Source organism: Semicossyphus pulcher, unplaced genomic scaffold (genome assembly GCF_022749685.1).
Source record: "Semicossyphus pulcher isolate SPU_LCO1_2020_fin unplaced genomic scaffold, fSemPul1.0.p SCAF_16, whole genome shotgun sequence".
NCBI classification, from domain to species: domain Eukaryota; kingdom Metazoa; phylum Chordata; class Actinopteri; order Labriformes; family Labridae; genus Semicossyphus; species Semicossyphus pulcher.
The window spans coordinates 15217893-15236474 of record NW_027211670.1 but is presented as its reverse complement, the minus strand read 5'-3'; the positions used below and the strand labels follow the sequence as shown (position 1 = coordinate 15236474).

Here is an 18582-nt window from a genome sequence, read left to right as displayed (position 1 = left end):
TAGTTGTTTTAGTTTGAGTAGTTTTTGTCTCCATGTTCAATTTTTTTTCACTTTTGAAGCCACAATTTTTGTACTGTTAGGTGTTATTTTCTTCTGCGAACAGTATAATAAATAAAGAATAACTAAACACAGATTAAGGCTTAGATTGTGGTGGAAAATAAACTTTTTTTATGGGCTGCAAAATTAATAGCATTTCATTGTCATAGCGATATGAAAATAAGCAAAGAATTAATCACATAATACTACCTGAGTTGCGATGATAAAACCCCATTTAATGAACAAATGTCACTTAGCATGCAAACATTCAACCTATTAGATTGAGCCTGCAATACATTAGCTATGCAAACTGCATTGCCAATCAGATGAAGCCCAAGCTAGCCGTCAGCTAACCTCCGATAATTGATGGCAACAGTGAGGTGCATTGCGCTGTTGTCGGGCAGAAACCTTGCGTCTCCATATTTCATCATTTTAGATATTTTTTCATAAATCAATGCTAATGGTCACCCTTTACGTCTGTCGGTATAATTACACACACAGGTAACTGACTTAAAAGACAGGCACAATACCAACTGTGACAATGCAGTGTTTAAGTATTTACACAGGGTTTTTTTTCTATTCCTGAAAAGTACATCGACAGCAGCGATTGTAAGGTTAGTTATCATGAGGGCTAAAAGATAGAAGATAAAAGGACTTTTGTTGAAAAGTATTTTTTGCTATTTGGAATTATTAAGATTTAGAAGAGAGGATGATACGAACAAATTTACCATGTAAAACAGGCAGAACAGCAGATGGACACAGCAAACTGTACAGTAATAGCAGATATCCACACATCATATCATTGTGTATTGGACAATATTGAAATCTCAGATTTACCTCTAATCATGCATCTCTAACCTATGTTTTGGTCAGTTGATCCACAATGCAATGAGAAGCATTCACATTGGCAACCCACTGTAGACACAGTACAGGATATACTCTAATACTTAAAACAGCCATCATCGCATACAGGTGGTCTGCCACACTATCTTGATTTTGCTTATCTTTCTAACCCAGACAGAATGCAGAATGGTGCACATGCTGGTGTCAAGTATGTGAAGTATCTGTGGGTGTACCTTTTGTATGGTTAAGTGTGTTTTGGTACGCACCAGTGGGGAAGGATTTGGTGGGGGGCCCTTTTGTGTGCGACCTTGTGTATTGTGTATAAATGTGTAAAAATAAGAACAAACTGAGACATGTCTACCTTAATTTGGTTGTTGTAGTTTAATAATCAGAGCCAAATTATTCTAAATTGGGAACTCTAACCAGACTTAAGCAGAGTCAGTTCCTCAAGCACCAACATCGTTTTAGCGCTGTCAACCTGAAGTATCTCTTCATTGACGTGTCTTTAAAAGGTCAGGGCTTGACCTACACTTAGTTTTGACAACATGTAAAGGGCGTTTATCTAAACTTCATCAGAAGTCTTCCTATTGATATCAGAGAAAATCAAGCATCTAAAGTGAGAAACCAAAAAGTATGTACTGGCTTCTACATGATTGTTAATGATTGCTAACTTTCATGTCCACACCAACTCCTGATAATGAGTATAACAAGCAGTATATTGCTTCATTTTAAGCGGTCATAAGCTTAGTAACATGAATGCTGCTGTATTTGGTTCTTTCATTTGTAAATGTGTGCATTTTTGTATCATTCCAGGTGTCCCGACATGCACCCTCATATCCATCTTACCCTCCTCTTAACGCTGCTGCTTCTTCAAGGTCGGTTGCCTGATTTTATTACTGTTTTGCATTCAGTGTGTACGTCTCTGGTATTTGGACACTTTGGATCAAGGACTGTTCTAATTACTGTTGTGGAATGTTTTTAATGTCCCTATACCCCTACTTATGTTTGCTTACTTCAAAATAATGTGTAGAATGCTGCAAATATACAAAATATCACAGCACACAATCATTTACTTAGCTTTGAACTGTTTTTGTGTATTGTTACAGCCTTGCCATGTGGTCTCACCCACCCACTGAGCAAATAGTTACTTTTAAAAATAGAGTTTTTCCGGGAAATGTACATTTTTTTGTCTGTCAGGAGTTAGATGCAAAGATCTTGCATGATACTTTAAATATGATGGTAAGGCAGCAGCCAGTTAGCTAAGCCTAGCCTAGCAAAGAGTCAACAATGGTGGAAACAGCTAGCCTAACTCTGTCATAAGGAAACAAAACATCCCAAATTCAGTAACCTAAATGTTCTTTATCTTTTTTAAAAGTTGTTAAAAGAAATTCTTTGACAAATAAACTCTTCCTGGAATTAGATGAGATGATTGATGTCCCTCTAAAGTCTGTACAGTAAATATGATGCTAGGTCACAGACTGCAGCAGTTAGCTTAGCCTGGCAAAGACTGAAACACAGTGGAAATAGCTAGCCTTGGTCTGTTTCAAGGACACAAAATCTAACCATCACCTTTAAAACTCAATTTCTAAAACTTCTTATAGCTAAAATTGTTCAAATTTAGTGAAATAAGCTTGTTCACTTTTACACAGGGAGCTAAATAAGAAGTTTATTGATGTAACTCTCATGTTTGTACAGTAAATATGCTAAGGTTACAGCCAGCAGCCAGTTAGCTTTGCCTAGCAAAGACTGGAAAACATTGGCAAAAACTAGCCTGAGTTAGTCTGAAGGATAAAAAAAAATCCAACCACCACCTCTAAAAGTCAGTTACTTAACTTTTCTATAACTATTGTTCGAACTTTGAGAAATTTGCATGTTTTTTTCACAAGAAGTTTATTGATGTAACTTGTATAGTAAATATGGTGCTAAAATAACAAGCAGCCAGTTAGCTTAGCCTGCAAAGACTGGAGAACAGTGGAAGTTAGCTCGCCTGGCTGTCAAAGGGAAACAAAATCCACCCTCAAGCACCTCTAAAACTAAGTGACTGAATTGTTTGTAAGCTTTATCATATTAAAAACAATAGTTAAAACTTTGACAAATAAACTTGCTTGCTTTATTCTGGGAATTAGATAAGACAACAGATGTCTCTCCCAAGCCTGTTCAGTAACTATGTTGCTAAGATTACAGCTAGCAGCTAGTTAGCTGAGCCTAGCAAAGACTGGAGGCTCTATCACAAGGTAACAAAATCCACTTTCCAACAACTTAAAATATCCTGAGCTCTTTTGTCTGGAGTATGTTGAGAAGATTTTGTAACGCTTTTATATTAGTACCTTCAATAGGATGCTATAGCTAGATGGCTAATATAGTACAAACACTTGAAACAGGGGCAACTGGCTAGCTTGCATTTCCATGACCACTACCTTATTTTGATGAACATGAACTGCTTTAAGTCTCCAAAGAACTCCCATTATTGTCTCCTTAGAGTGTTTTCCTGCCCACTGAGCTTAAAATACCACTTGTTTCCAGGCAAGTCAAATTTTGCATCACTTTTATAGCGTTAGCGATGTTCTGTCGGACCTGAGAGCAGTGGAATTTGCCTGAGGGAGGAGGAGGGGCTCGTTGGGCAATATAATCTTTGAGTTGTTTTCAAAAATGACAGCTTGAGCACCATCTCAAGTATTTATTAGTGGCCATGTTAAGACTTTGAACTTGAGCAAACCAGACTGTTTCACCTAAGACGCCCCCCCCTTTTCCTGCTGTGCTGACAACACAGCATGTTACAGAAGTAATCCAGCTTGTCAAATTAGAATTCCCAGATAGAGAGGACTCAATCCCACTTTAGTACTCACCAGATTATGGTGGGTTAATGCCAATTGGGCATAGCCTCTTTCATTTTAATTTGCAGACATTAAAGATACAGAGTCATTTTGCTTGAGGCCCTGGACAGAACAGACAAACTTTTTGTTCAGAGCTGTGGGGCCCCGCTGACCATGAGAGAGCAGTTTGCCAAGAGCCGAAACTTTCACTGTCAGGAGGACTTTTTGGGGCTGGACTGACGTTGGAATTGGGGGCAGATGAAAGGGTCAGGACTGAGGAAAAAAGTGGGGGCCGAGGCCTCTTGTGCAGCTGTTACTTTCTTTAACAATGATTGTCTTGTTGGGTGTTACACTTTGTCTCACCACATCTTTTGGTAAGAGTTGTAACTAAATTCTAAAAACAGTGATTTAGTTTTGCAATTAAAATATTATCAATGAAGAAGTTACTTGCACCTTGCTGCTAATTTATAGCTCCAAGAGACACCAAGAATCCTGTCTGGATGTTTTTGAAGGTGTTTATGGGGAGTGGAGAAACCACCCAGGGGGTTTTACAGCTTTTTTTTAACATGCACTGCAATATGATAACTTCTTTTAAAATGTTCGTGCTGGGCCGTCGGGTTAGCTCAGTGGTTAGTCACTAGACCTTTTTACACTGTCACTCCGCAACAGGGCCGTAACGAGGTTTGACCTTTATGCAGCCTTTGTCATTTTACACCGCACCAAGCATTAAACAGCTTTCACGTGCGCGAGATTTAAACAAATAGCGTGTGCTTCACAGAAAAACACATGGCGCCGTTCGGCCGCTGTTACGCCTCTGTTGCTACCTCTGTTGCTACCTCCAGTGTTTGAGGGGCTACTGACATCTTAACATGTATCAGCAGGGTGCTTTTGTCTCTCATCCCTCATGTGCATGGCAGAATATTTGCATATGCAGCTACAAGGATTAAATTCTCCATTGCAGACATTGCCCTTTTTTCCACTTAACTTTTGTGCAAGGAAACCATATCTTTCGACACCTGCAGAAGTCACAAGACATACCGCTTATTTAAGGTAATCAGAAGGCACTTAATCAACGTGAGGCGGGCAGCCTGAAGCATTACAACAGCGTTGACGGGGACAAGCTGTTACTCTCTCTGTTCTATTTGAAGAAAGGCCTGCGCTATTCAGGGAGCAGAATCAGTCCTATGTAGAGATGTTCATGTCTATTAAATCACTCAGACGCTGCGTCTCTGTGCTGGACAAATGCCTCTGTGACTTGCCGAGGTGAGCAAGGACACCAACCAGGCCATGTTCACATGGGTTTCTGAACAGGAAGTCACGTGTCCCCTCGCTCCTCTCCGGGCTGTACGTGTGTCTGAATAGAGGGACGTCCTTTCAGTGAATGGAGCGAAACAAGGGCGTTCTTCACTTGTCCACTCACATTAGCTGTGAATACTTCATTATCCCTCGCAGAACGGGTCAAGGGGGAGTCGGTGAACTGTACTGCTTTCAGGGACAGCTTCCCATTTATTAATGATAATAATACACTTTATTTGTGTGGAAACTTTAGAACCTTTTATACAAGAAATGCAGCTCAGAATGCTACAATAAGGAAAATAAAGGGACATGAAAATAAAGTAGTCTTTTGCTCTTATTAATCATCTTTAAACCCCTCAGATTTAACTTGTTGGGGTCCTGAATTCCATGTTTAGAGCACTGTTTTAACATGTTTTACTAGCGTACATATAGCCAGCAGCCTGGACACACTTATGTTCCTTTAAAGAGGAGGTATTATGCTGTTTCACATGTTAAGATAAAGTTACAATGTTGGATGTCCAGACTAAACGTGGGTGAAGTTTCAAATCTGTAGGTAAAAGTATGTTGGAGTAATCCCCAGGCTTTTTTCGACACGTTGCACTTTGTGACGTCACAAAGTGCAGCGGCTTTGGAGAGCCGGCCAATCAGAAGGAAGCAGGCTTGTAGGGACGGGGTTTCTTAAAGGGACAGAGCTGACTGAGTTGTTTCAGGTGGAAGCTGTATGAGGGCCTGTGCAGAGCACCAACATGATGAGTACTTTAAACTGTAACTTATGCTAAGCTAGTCCACAGGTATCACAGAGTGAAATATGAAGCCTGAAATTAGCATAATACCCCCCCTTTAAGGTTATTCTTTCATAAAGCCTCACCTGTGCACACAGTCTAGGGTTTTGTTGTGCACATGACAACTGTATCTGAATGTCACACATTGGCCCGTGCATGCACATGATATTGTAAGCATACAGGAGGTGTTGACGTTTGAGTGATGTCTTTGTTATTTCTCCTTCCTAGTTCAGCAGGGCATCTCGGTGCAGGAGATCCAAACCAGCCATGAAAACATCCTGAAGATCAACTCAGCAGGAGAAAGTGAGTGCCTTCGTCACGCCAAGTGCGCAATAATGAATAATGTACAGCTAAGTTAAATGAAGTTATCTTAGCTGTCACATGATCTAAGAAAACACTTTAAAGTACGATGTTTTAAAAGAAATGTTGTGGGTGGTCGCATTAGCCTCATATCTGTGCCACAAAGGAAAGTCTTTAAAGGTGACTTTCCCTCACAGACAGACAGACAGACAGACGGTACGCTCCTCCCGCCTCTAAAGGCCTTTTCACGATCAGCTGCACATTCAAACATGACAGCAACACTGCTGATTATTTACGCCACCAGCGAGTACAAACATGCATCAGAGACAGAGAGACGGAGCCGTTGCTTGGTGATGGTTTTGTGGCTGTGCAGCATGGAAAAGAAAATTGGGCTCTGGCATGCTAAGCTTTTTATTCTCTTTATATCAAGATATTATCTGCAACAGCCCATTTAATTACCAATCTACTTTGTTTATCTTTGTGTGTGTGTGTGTGTGTGTTACCATGGGAAGTGATGCAGTGCTCAGCAGCCATGGACATCCTCTTCCTCATGGACGGTTCGTACAGCGTGGGGAAGGGCAGCTTCGAGCGGTCCAAACACTACGCCATCAAACTCTGTCAGGCGCTAGACATCGCACCAGATAAGGTTTGTTTTCAGTCTGTCCTTCTCCGCCTCTTTCTCTTACCTCCATCATTATTCATGTCGTTCTACTGTCGCGCAGGTGCGAGTCGGCCTGATCCAGTTTGGTTCGATTCCTCGGCTTGAGTTCGCGCTGGACGCTCACACGACTAAGCAAGAGCTGAAGAAGCACATGAAGAAGGTTTCTTACAGGTGGGAAATTATTACTTTATTAATGTATCTACTGTAAACACAAACAGGTCAGCAATAGTGATAAACCTTCACTTTAAGACTTCTCATTGCTTTGTAGGTAGGTGCACGACTCAGATTGAATGAGTTGTCCAACATGTCAAAACAGGAAGTTAATTACAATGACAAAGGTTTCTTTATATGTCCCACATGTTACATGATCTGGACGGGATTAAGTATGTTGACAGCAAAACCCACACATGTACACACTCTCAGAGGCGAGGTAACACAAATGCTCGCTGAAAGGAAAACAAATTAGTTTCAGATTAGAAAGGAGCAACGCAGGTGGTCACTGGATATTGGATCAGTGCACGAGCGCAGGAAGAGGAAGGTGATCTGTCCGAGTGTGTGTGTGTGTGTGTGTGTGTGTGTGGTGTTTTGGCCCGACTTTTACTTTGAAATATCTACTCATGTTAAGTTAGAGTAAGTTTATTTGTACATTATTAAGGCACCGTTTTACACCTTCAAAACATTATTTTATCCTTATCCTACACTGCTTTTCTTCTGAACAATCAAATGACCTAGAATATTAATAAAAGGAATACATATAACTCCCATATATATATTTAATATGTTGCATTAAAGATGTATTGTTAAACATAAATAGAAAGAAATTGTGTAGGACAAACACTAGAACCTTATGTTCAGGAGAGAGGGGCTGGAGGAAAGGCATCGTCAAATCTGTGTGCTCTGTGAGAGGGCGACTCCCTCCCCTGGGTCTGGTGGTCCCACAACCACTGGTACACACTCTATATTGGCTGGGTCCTGCACTTGGCAGGCCTCATCCTAACGGCTGGAGGTCTTCTGTTAGTACCGGCCAGCCCCTCCCTCTACTACACCCCCATATCATCGGCAGTGTAGCTCCGGTCAGCAACTGCTACTACTCCTACTTCATCTTCTACTTCTTCTACTTCTAACTGTGTGTTCACAATGAACGTTAAGCAAATATTCGCCTCGCAAAATTCGTTTAAATAACAGCCGAATATTCGCCCTTCGCTTTCGGAATGGAGGAGAGGAAGCGGGGCTTATCTCCATGGTTACCAACGGCGTCAGGAGAATCTCAATGTTGATAGGCTTTCGCTATACCAGGTGACGCGAATTCACCGTGGAAGTAAATTTTTTTTAACTCAAGCAAATTTGCGTCGCAATCATTCGAGTTGCGCCATTTGCGCCGCCCGATGTGAATTTGCGCCAACTCGTCATTGCATTGGCTTTGTATGGAATCTCGCCACAGATTTGCATTTAGTCGCGTTCGGTGTGAATGGACAGTAATTTTACTTCTTCTACTTCTACTACTTCTTCTACCTTTTCTGCTTCTTGTACTTCTACTTGTACTCATACTCGTACTTCAACTTCTTCTGCTTCTTCTTCCTCCTCCTCCCTCTGTCTGTTTGTTTGTATTTTTGTTTGCTGCTTTGATAGTGTCGGATCACTTTTTCTCGTCAAACACAGTGTTTTGTATGCGTCATGCCCTGTAACACTTGCATTGTCTTCACATTTTCTCACAATAAAAACAAAGCAGCTTGACAGCTATCTTGAAAAGAGAGTCAAAACCTTAAAAAGATTATTTAGTGTTGGCTGTATTGTCTTGTAGTTTCAGCACTCCAAGTCCTTTTTCCTAACAATCATGATGCAGCGTGAATGTGTTTCTTTTGTGCCCAAAGGGAAAGATTTAAAGAGGCTCCTGCTCTGACTGACATTTATGTTGCTTTGAAAACATTTAATGGGGTTTAAATTGGGTTTCTTAAGCCCTTGGGTGATTAAACCTTGCCAACATTTAGACTATTCCACTTACAGTCAAAGAACTTGGTTCACTTTGGCAGTGATTTGCAGCAGAGTTTAAAGTCTGCTGGCTTCTGTAGCACATATTCTCTAATCATTCAGTATTATTCTAACAAAAAACTGAACTCTCAGGGGAGGCAGCACCCAGACCAGCCTGGCTCTGAAGTACATACTGAGGAAAGGTTTCCCAGGCGGCCGAAACTCCTCCACTGCGGCGCAGATAGCCATCCTCCTATCAGATGGAAAGTCTCAGGGTAACGCAGTGCAGGCGGCTGCTCAGCTCAAAGAGACAGGCGTGGTCCTGTTTGCTGTGGGCCTCCGCTACCCCAGGTACGTCTGATGGTTAGAAAATAATAACAACACATTACACTCCTTCTTTCTTTGCATTCTCTTAATCAAAAGCTCACTGTTTTTGTCTTCAGGTGGGAGGAGCTTCACGCTATGGCCAGCGAGCCGATGGAGAGCCACGTCTTCTTCGCCGAGCATTTCTACGACGCTGTGAACGGCCTGTATACCACGCTGTCCACCTTCTCCGTCTGCAACGCCACACCTGCAGGTATCCAGTTTGTATTCACAGGGCATCACTGATAAGAAATAATTTACTGTACACTTGAGTTAGGTACTTTCTTTTGTGTGTGAAAATTAGGAAATGTTTCATCTAACCCCCCTGTCCTGTACCGCAGGCTGTCATGTGGAGTTGTTTCCTTGTGAGAGAAAGACACTGGAGACGGTTAAAGAGCTGCAGGGGAATTTCATGTGTTGGAAAGGTGCCAAAGGTTACTCCCCGTACACGGCTCTCTGTCCACACTACAGGCGAGTGTACATGAAGCATGACTTGAAAGATACAGTCAATTAAAAGAAACCCAAAGACTTAATTTTAATATCTACAACTTCCCCTTTCTATAGACTTGTACAATACAAAAGCTGCTGTAAAGAAATATTTGGTTACTTTGGAAACTTGACCAGAGATTGAAAACATGTTAGATTTGGACCCACGACGGTTTGGGGGCGTAAATGAAAACAAACATGGTTAGGCTGTCAGATACTCCCATAGCAAACTGATATGGGTTTCGACAAAGTTTATATCACAGCACATTGCAATTTAAAGTAATAATCTCGAAGATTTTCATTTAAATAAATGTCTGTTAAGTCACTATCTATCGCCGAGGTAACACAATGGTGATTGAGCCTATGGCTCACTGATGAAAGCCTTTACATTTGTGTTTTCCATCATCCAGCAGTTGTTGGTCTGCCAGAGAGGGTAGGCGGTCTAAGCGGCTGCTTTTCCGCTCTCTGCAAAGTGTTGCGAGTAAACAGTAATCTGCTACGGCTGAACAAACAAAGAAAAGATCGATGACTACAGATACAACTTCAACAATAAGTGAAAATCCAAAGAAAAAGAAACAAATTGGACGCTCAGATGAAGGAAAACAGTGTAAAAAGGAAAGCGAGCGTCAGCGAGGAAAATCAAGAGTTACAACCGGAGCCAAACGTGGACGTAACACATGCAACACTGTCTGGATATCTGGGAAGTGTGCTCCCGCATTACCGTTTATCACCATAGGTGTCGCCAAAGAGAACGAAACTGAGATCTTTCAGATTATAACTTTAACCTCAAGTGGCCGAAAGGCGAGAGTCACGTGTCCACAGAATGAACAACTCGTTTGATCTTTCACACGGCAAAGCAATTTTGTCACATGAGCTTAAGACTTTTAGAAACAGCACAAACTAGGATGCAGCTGGTACATACTTACAAAATAAGTAAATATAATTATAAATGATGTAAACAAATTTTTGATACATTTTCAGACAAAATAAGTCCTTTTTTGTGTGTTGCAGGTACAACAAGGTGTACAGGAGACACCAGACAGTCTGTCATCGGACAATCTGTCCAGGTAAAATCTCTTCTTCTCTATATTTCTCAATCAGGATGATGTGTGCGTGTGCTTGTTAGTGTACATTTAGTTAGTCTGTTTATTTCCTGCCCTTCTTTCTCTCTTCACTGGACTGTAGATCCGTGTGACTCTCAGCCCTGCCTCAATGGTGGAACGTGTGTATCAGAAGGCCCAGAGGATTACCGATGCGTGTGTCCCCCTGGCTATGGAGGAGACCCACACTGTGGTCCGTGCACTCTTCATACTTACTGTGAAAATAATACATTATATCATGATATAAGATCTCTTTAAACTTCCCCCTGCGTCTGTCCTCAGCTCCTGCATTATCCCTCGACTGCTCCGTTGACCTTCTCTTCCTGGTGGAGGGCTCTGCCACGCTCACCCTGGAAGGCTTCCTCCGCTTAAAGACCTTCTTAAAGCGCTTCCTGCAGACCGTGATTGGGTCTGACAGCCCCAGCAAAGTCGGCCTCGCCGTGTTCGGTGGAGAAACCAAAGTCGAGGCGCAGGTGGGGAAGTTTAAAGGCAACCTGAAGGGGCTGCTGAAGGCTGTGGATGCACTTAAGCCAATTGGGGGCGAGACCCTGACGGGCGAGGCGCTCCGCTACGTCACACGTCATGGCTTTGTGAGCGCGCCGGTGTTCGCTGATGTCACGGACGACCTGCCCCGCGTGGTGGTGCTAATCACTGCCACTCCTGCCGCTGACGAAGTGGTGGAGCCTTCGAAATACGCCAGAGACAGAGAGATCTTCCTGGTCGGGATGGGGCCGGACTTCTTAAAGGGACAGCTCAATAATATCACAGGAAATCCTCAGAGGACGATCACCTACTCGTCTCCTGAGTTCAGCGCCAAGATCCCCGAACTGAAGGCGAAGATCTGCAGTGTGGATACACAAGGTACTGACTCACCAGCTGAGCTCTTTTATTTTGAAGGGGCCTTTGGTTTACATTCAGTGTCACTCGTTTAAGTCTAAAAAATACTTGTTGATTACGATTTCCTTCCTCATACTGTATTTTTTGTTGTTCAGGTTGTCTGGGCCAAGCAGTAGACCTTGTCTTTGCTCTGGATGCCTCCGCCGGCGTTGGCCGTGACAACTTCGCCACCCTGCGCGACTTTGTGCGCAGCCTCACCGTCCAGTTCGACATCAACCGCGACGTTGCTCAGGTGGCGCTCGTTACTTACAGTCGAAGAGCAACCACCATCTTCAACCTGGACACCCACGACAGCGGCTCCGCCATCCTCAAGGCTGCGGTCGACGCAAACTACACGGGTGGGGTGGCTTCAACGGGCACAGCTCTGCTCCACATCCACTCAAACGTCCTGACGGTGGCTAAAGGCGCCCGCCCCGGAGTCAACAAGGCCATGGTGGTGGTGACGGACGGGTCGGGCGGGGATGATGCTGTGGTTCCGGCTCAGAAGATCAGAGACAACGGAGTCTCGCTGTTTGTGGTCGGTATCGGAGACATGCAGAAAGAGAGGCTGCTGCAGATCGCTGGATCAGAGGAGCACATGATCTCTGTGCCGTCATACGAGGATCTGAAGTACTTTGAGGATGTGCTGGTGCAGATGTTGTGTTCAGGTGAGAATGCAGGGAAATATCGAAAACCTCTCAAGGACATGGATTCTTTATGTATTTATTGACTTTATATTGTGCTAATTGGCTGTTTTGTGGTCTTTCAATCAGAGGTGAAGAAGCCGGTAAACCTGTGCAAGCCCAACCCCTGTATGAATGATGGGACTTGCATCCTGACTGGTGGGAGCTTCCGCTGTCAGTGCCAAGGTTACGAAGGACCACACTGTGAAACAAGTCAGTAGCTATCCCTTTGTTTTTGAGTATTCTGAATGTTTCTGTCATAGTGTTACTCAATCTTTCCAATAATAGTCTAAGAAAAGAAGTAGCAACAGTTGCATTATACAGAATTTTTCTGCGGTTTGTCTTCAGGAAGCAGCAGGCCTTCATCCAGAGGAGATCGTCCGAGGCCGGCTGGTCTGAGGAAGAAGAGCCGACAGAAGAAGAGCCACCAGGAGCTCCTCCATCAATACAAACTGCACCGCAGGAGACACGCTGCCTGATACACCAGACAGAAAAACAAATAGTATACATATAAAGGTCTTCACTGGACATTTAAAAAAACATGGATTGCTGCGGGTAAAGGATGGAGTAAAGGGAAAACGATGGTTACAGTATTTAAACTTGAACTCACATCTGAAAAGTGCCTTCAAACTTATTGCAGGGTCCATTTATTTCCTGTTGTTGAATTCATCAGCCATCACTGTCGTGCAAATGCCTCAACATGGTTCTCTTGTAAGATGTAAACTTTTATATTATATTACAGTGTATATCTGTGTCATGATTTTATTGTTTTTTTTATTATAAAAGCAAATTTTATTCCTCACTTCAACCACAACAAAAAGTGCTTTAAACCAAGTGTCTATTTTTCTCTTTAGCATGAGGGTTTTTTTTTAACAATAGACAATAGACAGGTGTACACATTTTTTCATGCTAATAAGATTGTTCTTACTTATGAACAAAAATATGTTATAAATATATGTATATACTGTATGTATATATGTATTGCATTATATAAAGTAAAAAATTATTTTGGGCTTATTTTCTGAATTATCATGTACTTTCTTAATATCACTTTTGGGGAGATGGCAAAAGGGCGGAATTCCAAAATACATAATTTTTTAAATATGTCTGGACTCAAAGGCCCTATCTCCACCCTGAAGCCCAAGCTCTGAACCCTCACTGACTTAAATAACGTCAGGCGTGTCCATGTGGGGTTTGAGAACTGCATAAAAATCAGAAATGGGGCACACTACACGTCATCCGTTGCCTGGAAACAAGATGCGCCATTAAATTTGAAAAAAGCCGACCTCGAGCATATAATTTTGCGTCTTACATTACAGTGTTTATATAGCTATCAAAAGTCAGAAGGGAGTAAATAACATATACATTGTGTCATCTACAGATAAACGTATTTGCGGTTCCTGTCACCGTCCATGCTTGCTTTGTTTACATTAAGTTTTTTTTCTCCGCAAACTTTATTGAATACTACTTCAATATACGAACTTTTTTTTCTCGCAAACTTTATTGAATATTACTTGAATATACGAACTTTTTTTTTTTTTAAAACTTTTTTCCCCCGCAAACTTTATAGAATACTACTTCAATATACGAACATTTGTTTACATTTATTGGGGGGCTTGACAATCACGTTTATATACGTCACCAAGTTCGCTATGAACTCTGGGTAACTACGACAGGAGAGTCTGCAGATATGCCTGTTCACGGAAAGAACGCAATTTGGCGTTGAAAAGTTCGTATAACCCTCACGTACACTTACCGTGAACGCGCCACAAAGTCCGTGGGTCCGTGAGTGTGGAGATGATTTTGCCAAACGGTAGGATTATTCCACTCGTGCTAAAAGCTGATTAGCCCTAAATTGTGTTTGAAATGGCTTGTCCTTTAAATGAAAAGCCAAAAATCAATTTTAAATGCTTCCATCTTTCAAAAACATTTGCTAGATGAACATTTAATTAACAAATGACTCCCCTTCATGAATGCTTTATTACATCATTAGTGAGAAATGACTGAGTTAACTGTAATTACCCTATTAATATTTAATGCCGCAGGCCTCCTCTATCTTCTGCATTGTTATTACACTGAAACTTGAGTCTCTTAAAAGGACAAGCTTTACAGACACATCCTGGCAAAGGGAGATGTTTCCATAGACACATTTCAAAGCCGGTGTGTTGTCAGTACATTTTTATTTGAATAAAAAGTGCATTTTTAGCTAGCAATACAAGCCAAACGGCTGAATAATGGTGTAAATATATTTACATCTTGGCTACCAGCATATATGAACCAAGCTACGATCTATGGTGTACAAAACGGCCAATTTTGTAGAGGGGTTTCTTTCTGTCTCAAACTTCAGCGGTTTAAAATGTTGCTGTTTTTTCAATGTAAAAACATCCTGTTTGTGCTTTATTATCAGAAACAATTGTTAGACTGGCCAAAATGCTACTACATCACTGCCCTCCTTTTAACAAACGTTGGTAAGAACAACCTCCAAAAGTCCTTGGTACTAAGATCGTCCAGTGGTGTTGAGAAAGCGGCTCTCTGATTGGCTCTTTTATAGTCTTGGCAAGGAGATGATGAAGATGAAGGATCCAAGGGGAAGTCAGAGGATATTGTTTTTCGTCCTTTCAGCAAGTTCAGGAAGGCCGACCATACCAAAACAACTTGTGGATTTGAGAGGTCAAAGGGCGTTTGGGTTACTGTCTAGGTGGTGGATTTCTTCTCCCACTCCTGTTGATACAAAACGTGGAAATTGAGGTATTCTGACAGACAAAGTGGTACTTCCTTTTAAGAGCTGCTTGAAACTTTAACTATGATACATTAAAATCTCACCTTAGCTTTCTGCAGGACTTTGCCTTTGGTGGCCATGATGGAAGCAGGTCTGCTCTTGAGTGCAGATGCAGAGTTAACCGGGGAAGCGGGGTCTGCGCTGACACTGCTGTTTGAGGGTAGGGATAATGATGAGGAGGAGGAGGAGAAGGAGGAGGAGGAGGAGGAGGATGTCTGGGCAGGCAGGCTTGATGTTTTATGCTAAAAGGTAAAAAGATGGATGGCTTGTTAGTGACAGAATCAAACTGCACCATCATTTAAATCAATCTGCCGTCACACTCACTGTGGGCGTGTCCTGGAGGCTGCTGTCCAGTGTGGTTCCCAGTTCGAACGGCCCCGCCTCCACCTTCTTCAAACATCCCTTCACATCTACCAATTGCAGCTCCACTTCCACCCTGCGGTTCTCCGCCTCCCGACACGCCTCTTCCTTCTGCTTCAGACGGGCTTCTAATGAGGCCTGCTGCTTGGGATCTGTGGAGAAAAGTCAGCTGTCAATCATCAGTTTAAACCTCAGAATCAGAGTTTTGTCAAACAGGAAGTGCAGGCGTACCTTGGCAGGAACTGAGCTCCTCTTTGGTTTCCCTCCTCTCCTTCTTCAGGTTGGCCAGACTGCTCCTCACCTCCTCCCGCTCTTTCTCCAGGCGGTCGCGGTCGTCGGTGTAGCGGCGCATGTCGGCCTCTGTGCGGTTCTTGCCCAGTTTGCCTTCGACTGCACCGGGACACCCTTGGGAAATGAAAGATTATATGAAAAATCCAATTTGTGCTTTTAAGTGTAGAGTACACAGTTTTCCACTAGAGGGAGCCATAGGAGTGTACAATTACAGATAGAAGGACGCAAGGACGCTCTTTTAACCTCATTATTCTCACCTATGGTATGTGCCTTGGGCCGCATGGGTTGAGGACTTTGAGGGAACCCAGCAGGAAGTAGGCTTTTATTATGGATCTGTACCCCAGAGGATGAGGAGGGATTGAAGACCTGTGGGATTTCCAGGGTCCTCTTTGGGGTCTCCTGGCTCAGGGATGAGGTCTTAGGTGGTTGCGTTTGTGCCTGTGGTGGATTTGGAGTCGGGGGGCGCTCTTGTTCCTGTCTGGTCGAGCTTGTTCCATTTAATTCAGGCGTTGACTCTGGCTCAGTACGGTTAGCTGAAGTTACCTGCAATTAGAGCCCAAAATATATTAATCTAATGCAACTTAATAGCATTATCCCATTAAATCACTCAAACCTACCTCTTTGCTTTGAGATGATTGGTCCTTCTGGTCCTCTACAGGGACTGGGGAATGACTCGAAGTTTCCTTGGCAGGGGCAGATTTGTTCCCACTGGGCGTGTGGAGGAAGGAGCGCACAGGGACCAGGTCCAGGTAAATCCTGTTTTCAGTGTCCTGTTCTGACCCCACTGAGTCCTTGTTGTCCTGCGAGCAGCTTTCATTCTGTTCCTGAGGGTTGTTGTCCTCATTGTCAAGCAGGCCGCTCTCTTCAGCATCCTGTGTTTTACGAGAGGACGAAGTTAGGAGGGGATGGAAAGTGGCCAGATGAAGTGAGAATGAAAGTGAAATGAAAACTGATTGCAAACAAGAGAGGGGGCAGTTTGTATCGTTCTCACAACAATGATTCATAAAATCTGTTGCTGTTGTTTAATTGATAAGATGATTGATAGAGGCTTCAAGTGCAACAATTTTGATGATTAATTAGCATTTTTTTCTTGGTTTCAAGGCCTTTATTTATAATCTTCTTCACAGTGCAAAAAAAGTATCTTTCAGTGGTGAAACACGAAGGAAAGAAGGGAATTCAGAAAATTAGATATAAAACCTTATTACACAGCTGTGTTAAATACTTGATACTGATTGGTTAATTACGGAATTCCAAGGGCTGTTATTTCTCGATAACCATCACTAGGGATTCGGCTCTAATCACGCAACCAGGAGGACGAACTGTAATCATATCAATCTGCCTAAAGTCCGGTAAATTTGACATCAGTCTGTTTACGGAGGGAAAAACAGCACAGGATATCTGGGAAGTGTGCTCCCGCAATTACCGATTATCGCCACAGGTGCCGCCAAAGAGAACGAAACTGAGATCTTCCAGATTACAACTTTAACTTTATAATATTGTAAGACAATCGACTGTCTCAGTCGGGAGCTTACCTCTGGATCAGCTAAAGACGCCACATCATCATACAGTTCGTCAGAGTTGTGAGCGATGGAGGGCAGGGTTTCGATGTAGGTGTTTGGCTCTGAATATCTCCTCTGCATCAAGCTAAAGACACACAAATACACCCAGAGGTCAAGCTTAAAGGCTTGGACATGTGACACCTAAAGTGATCGTAAGTATCCAGATCTTACTATAAGGACGTCTTGGCAGAATTGACGATGCTGGAGATCCTCTCAGAGTTCACGTAGTCATACGTCAGCTCCGCCGGGTCCGTCTTGTTGCCCGTCTGCGACAGCAGGAGGCCCAGCCAGTGTCCCATGTCTGCCGACGTCTTAGCCTGAGAGAGGGACGGAAAGAGAACAAAGTGCATTTATTACATACCATGCACTTACGACATCATGAGTAAAACCAGCGAATGGTTTGAACTGCATGCCATCTGTCACTTTGTATTAATGAGATGATTGCTGCAGCATAGTTTCCCAGCAGTGTTTCAATATGTCAAACCTTTTAAGAAGTGAAATGTCTGTCCTCATCTGAGGATTGTTCCAAAATAAAACAAGACATATTATGTTGTGTGAGAATCAGCAGTAAGTAAAGTGAAGTATTTAGGGAGTCTGGTGCTAATAAAGCAGCTCTTTTTAATACCCAGCCTTGTACAATTTCACAGATTTTTCTGTCTTGAAATAGTTTTTACCTTGTTTAAGTTTTTATTTGTTGTGATTGAAAAATAAATCAAAAGAGGGAAGTTTAAACTTCGAAATACCTCATGAGAAAGAAAGCCCATAAATGTGTCAGACAGAGCCCTCAAGACTAAACATGAAATTCCTCAGCCGATGACCAAACACACTGTAGCAGGGTGGTACTGGAAGCCTAATGAAAAAGGGCGTCGCATCAGCCACTGAAATCCCAGTGCATCCACACCCATCACACACACACTCATATGCACACAAACACACGGACCACCCTCGTGCGCACACATACACGACATTAAATAGACGTAGTTTGATGTCAGCAGAAAGGACATAGGCGTGTAGGGGCTGCAACTGTAGATTGTTTGTCTACCTCTAATGTTGCCAGCTGTGTGCCGTCCATGTCGATCCTAAAGGAGTACAGGTGCTCGGGGCTCGGGTCGGGCAAGACGCTGCAGCCCCCGAGGGTCACGGCGGGCTGGCTCACTTTGTTCTTGCCCTTGTCCTGGTAGAACCACAGCTGCCCGTTCTTGATGAGGCACCAGCAGGTCCGCCACTGGCTGTTCACCAGCACATTGAGGTAGCCTGACCGAGGAAACAGAAGCTACCTTAATCATGAGGTACCTGTTTGTCTTCCTAGTTACTAAAACTGCTCATGGGTTCCTTAGCATGTAAAGAGTAATTATATTCCTTTAGGGTATTATAGCTTATATATAA

At 42.8% G+C, this 18582-nt stretch overlaps 2 protein-coding genes across 2 annotated transcripts in view; one reads left to right on the top strand and one right to left on the bottom strand.

Annotated features, from left to right (window-relative positions):
• Positions 1-1702: 1702 nt before the first annotated feature.
• On the top strand, positions 1703-13094 carry vwa2 (von Willebrand factor A domain containing 2). The gene is made up of 13 exons (XM_069665009.1): positions 1703-1754; positions 5999-6073; positions 6583-6716; positions 6793-6902; positions 8853-9050; positions 9143-9276; positions 9404-9533; positions 10560-10615; positions 10734-10841; positions 10931-11509; positions 11641-12192; positions 12298-12420; positions 12556-13094. The coding sequence occupies exons 1-13, from the start codon at positions 1703-1705 to the stop codon at positions 12684-12686; spliced, it is 2382 nt and encodes a 793-aa protein (XP_069521110.1). The 3' UTR covers positions 12687-13094.
• A 1132-nt stretch (positions 13095-14226) lies between these two features.
• Positions 14227-18582, bottom strand: part of afap1l2 (actin filament associated protein 1-like 2) — a 41821-nt gene continuing 37465 nt past the window's right edge. The window contains exons 11-19 of the mRNA XM_069664939.1: positions 18239-18450; positions 17368-17513; positions 17170-17281; positions 16255-16509; positions 15895-16180; positions 15578-15751; positions 15311-15498; positions 15031-15228; positions 14227-14928 (exon numbers count right to left, since the gene is read on the bottom strand). Coding sequence (XP_069521040.1) covers positions 14902-14928; positions 15031-15228; positions 15311-15498; positions 15578-15751; positions 15895-16180; positions 16255-16509; positions 17170-17281; positions 17368-17513; positions 18239-18450 — 1598 coding nt within the window. The 3' untranslated portion in view covers positions 14227-14901. The remainder of the gene's footprint in view (positions 14929-15030; positions 15229-15310; positions 15499-15577; positions 15752-15894; positions 16181-16254; positions 16510-17169; positions 17282-17367; positions 17514-18238; positions 18451-18582) is intronic.

Coding starts and splice junctions, on each gene's coding strand:
- vwa2 (XM_069665009.1), top strand. CDS start 1,703: ATGCACCCTCATATCCATCTTACCCTCCTCTTAACGCTGCTGCTTCTT. Junction 6,074..6,582: donor GATCAACTCAGCAGGAGAAA/GTGAGTGCCTTC, acceptor TACCATGGGAAG/TGATGCAGTGCTCAGCAGCC. Junction 9,534..10,559: donor GCTCTCTGTCCACACTACAG/GCGAGTGTACAT, acceptor TGTGTGTTGCAG/GTACAACAAGGTGTACAGGA.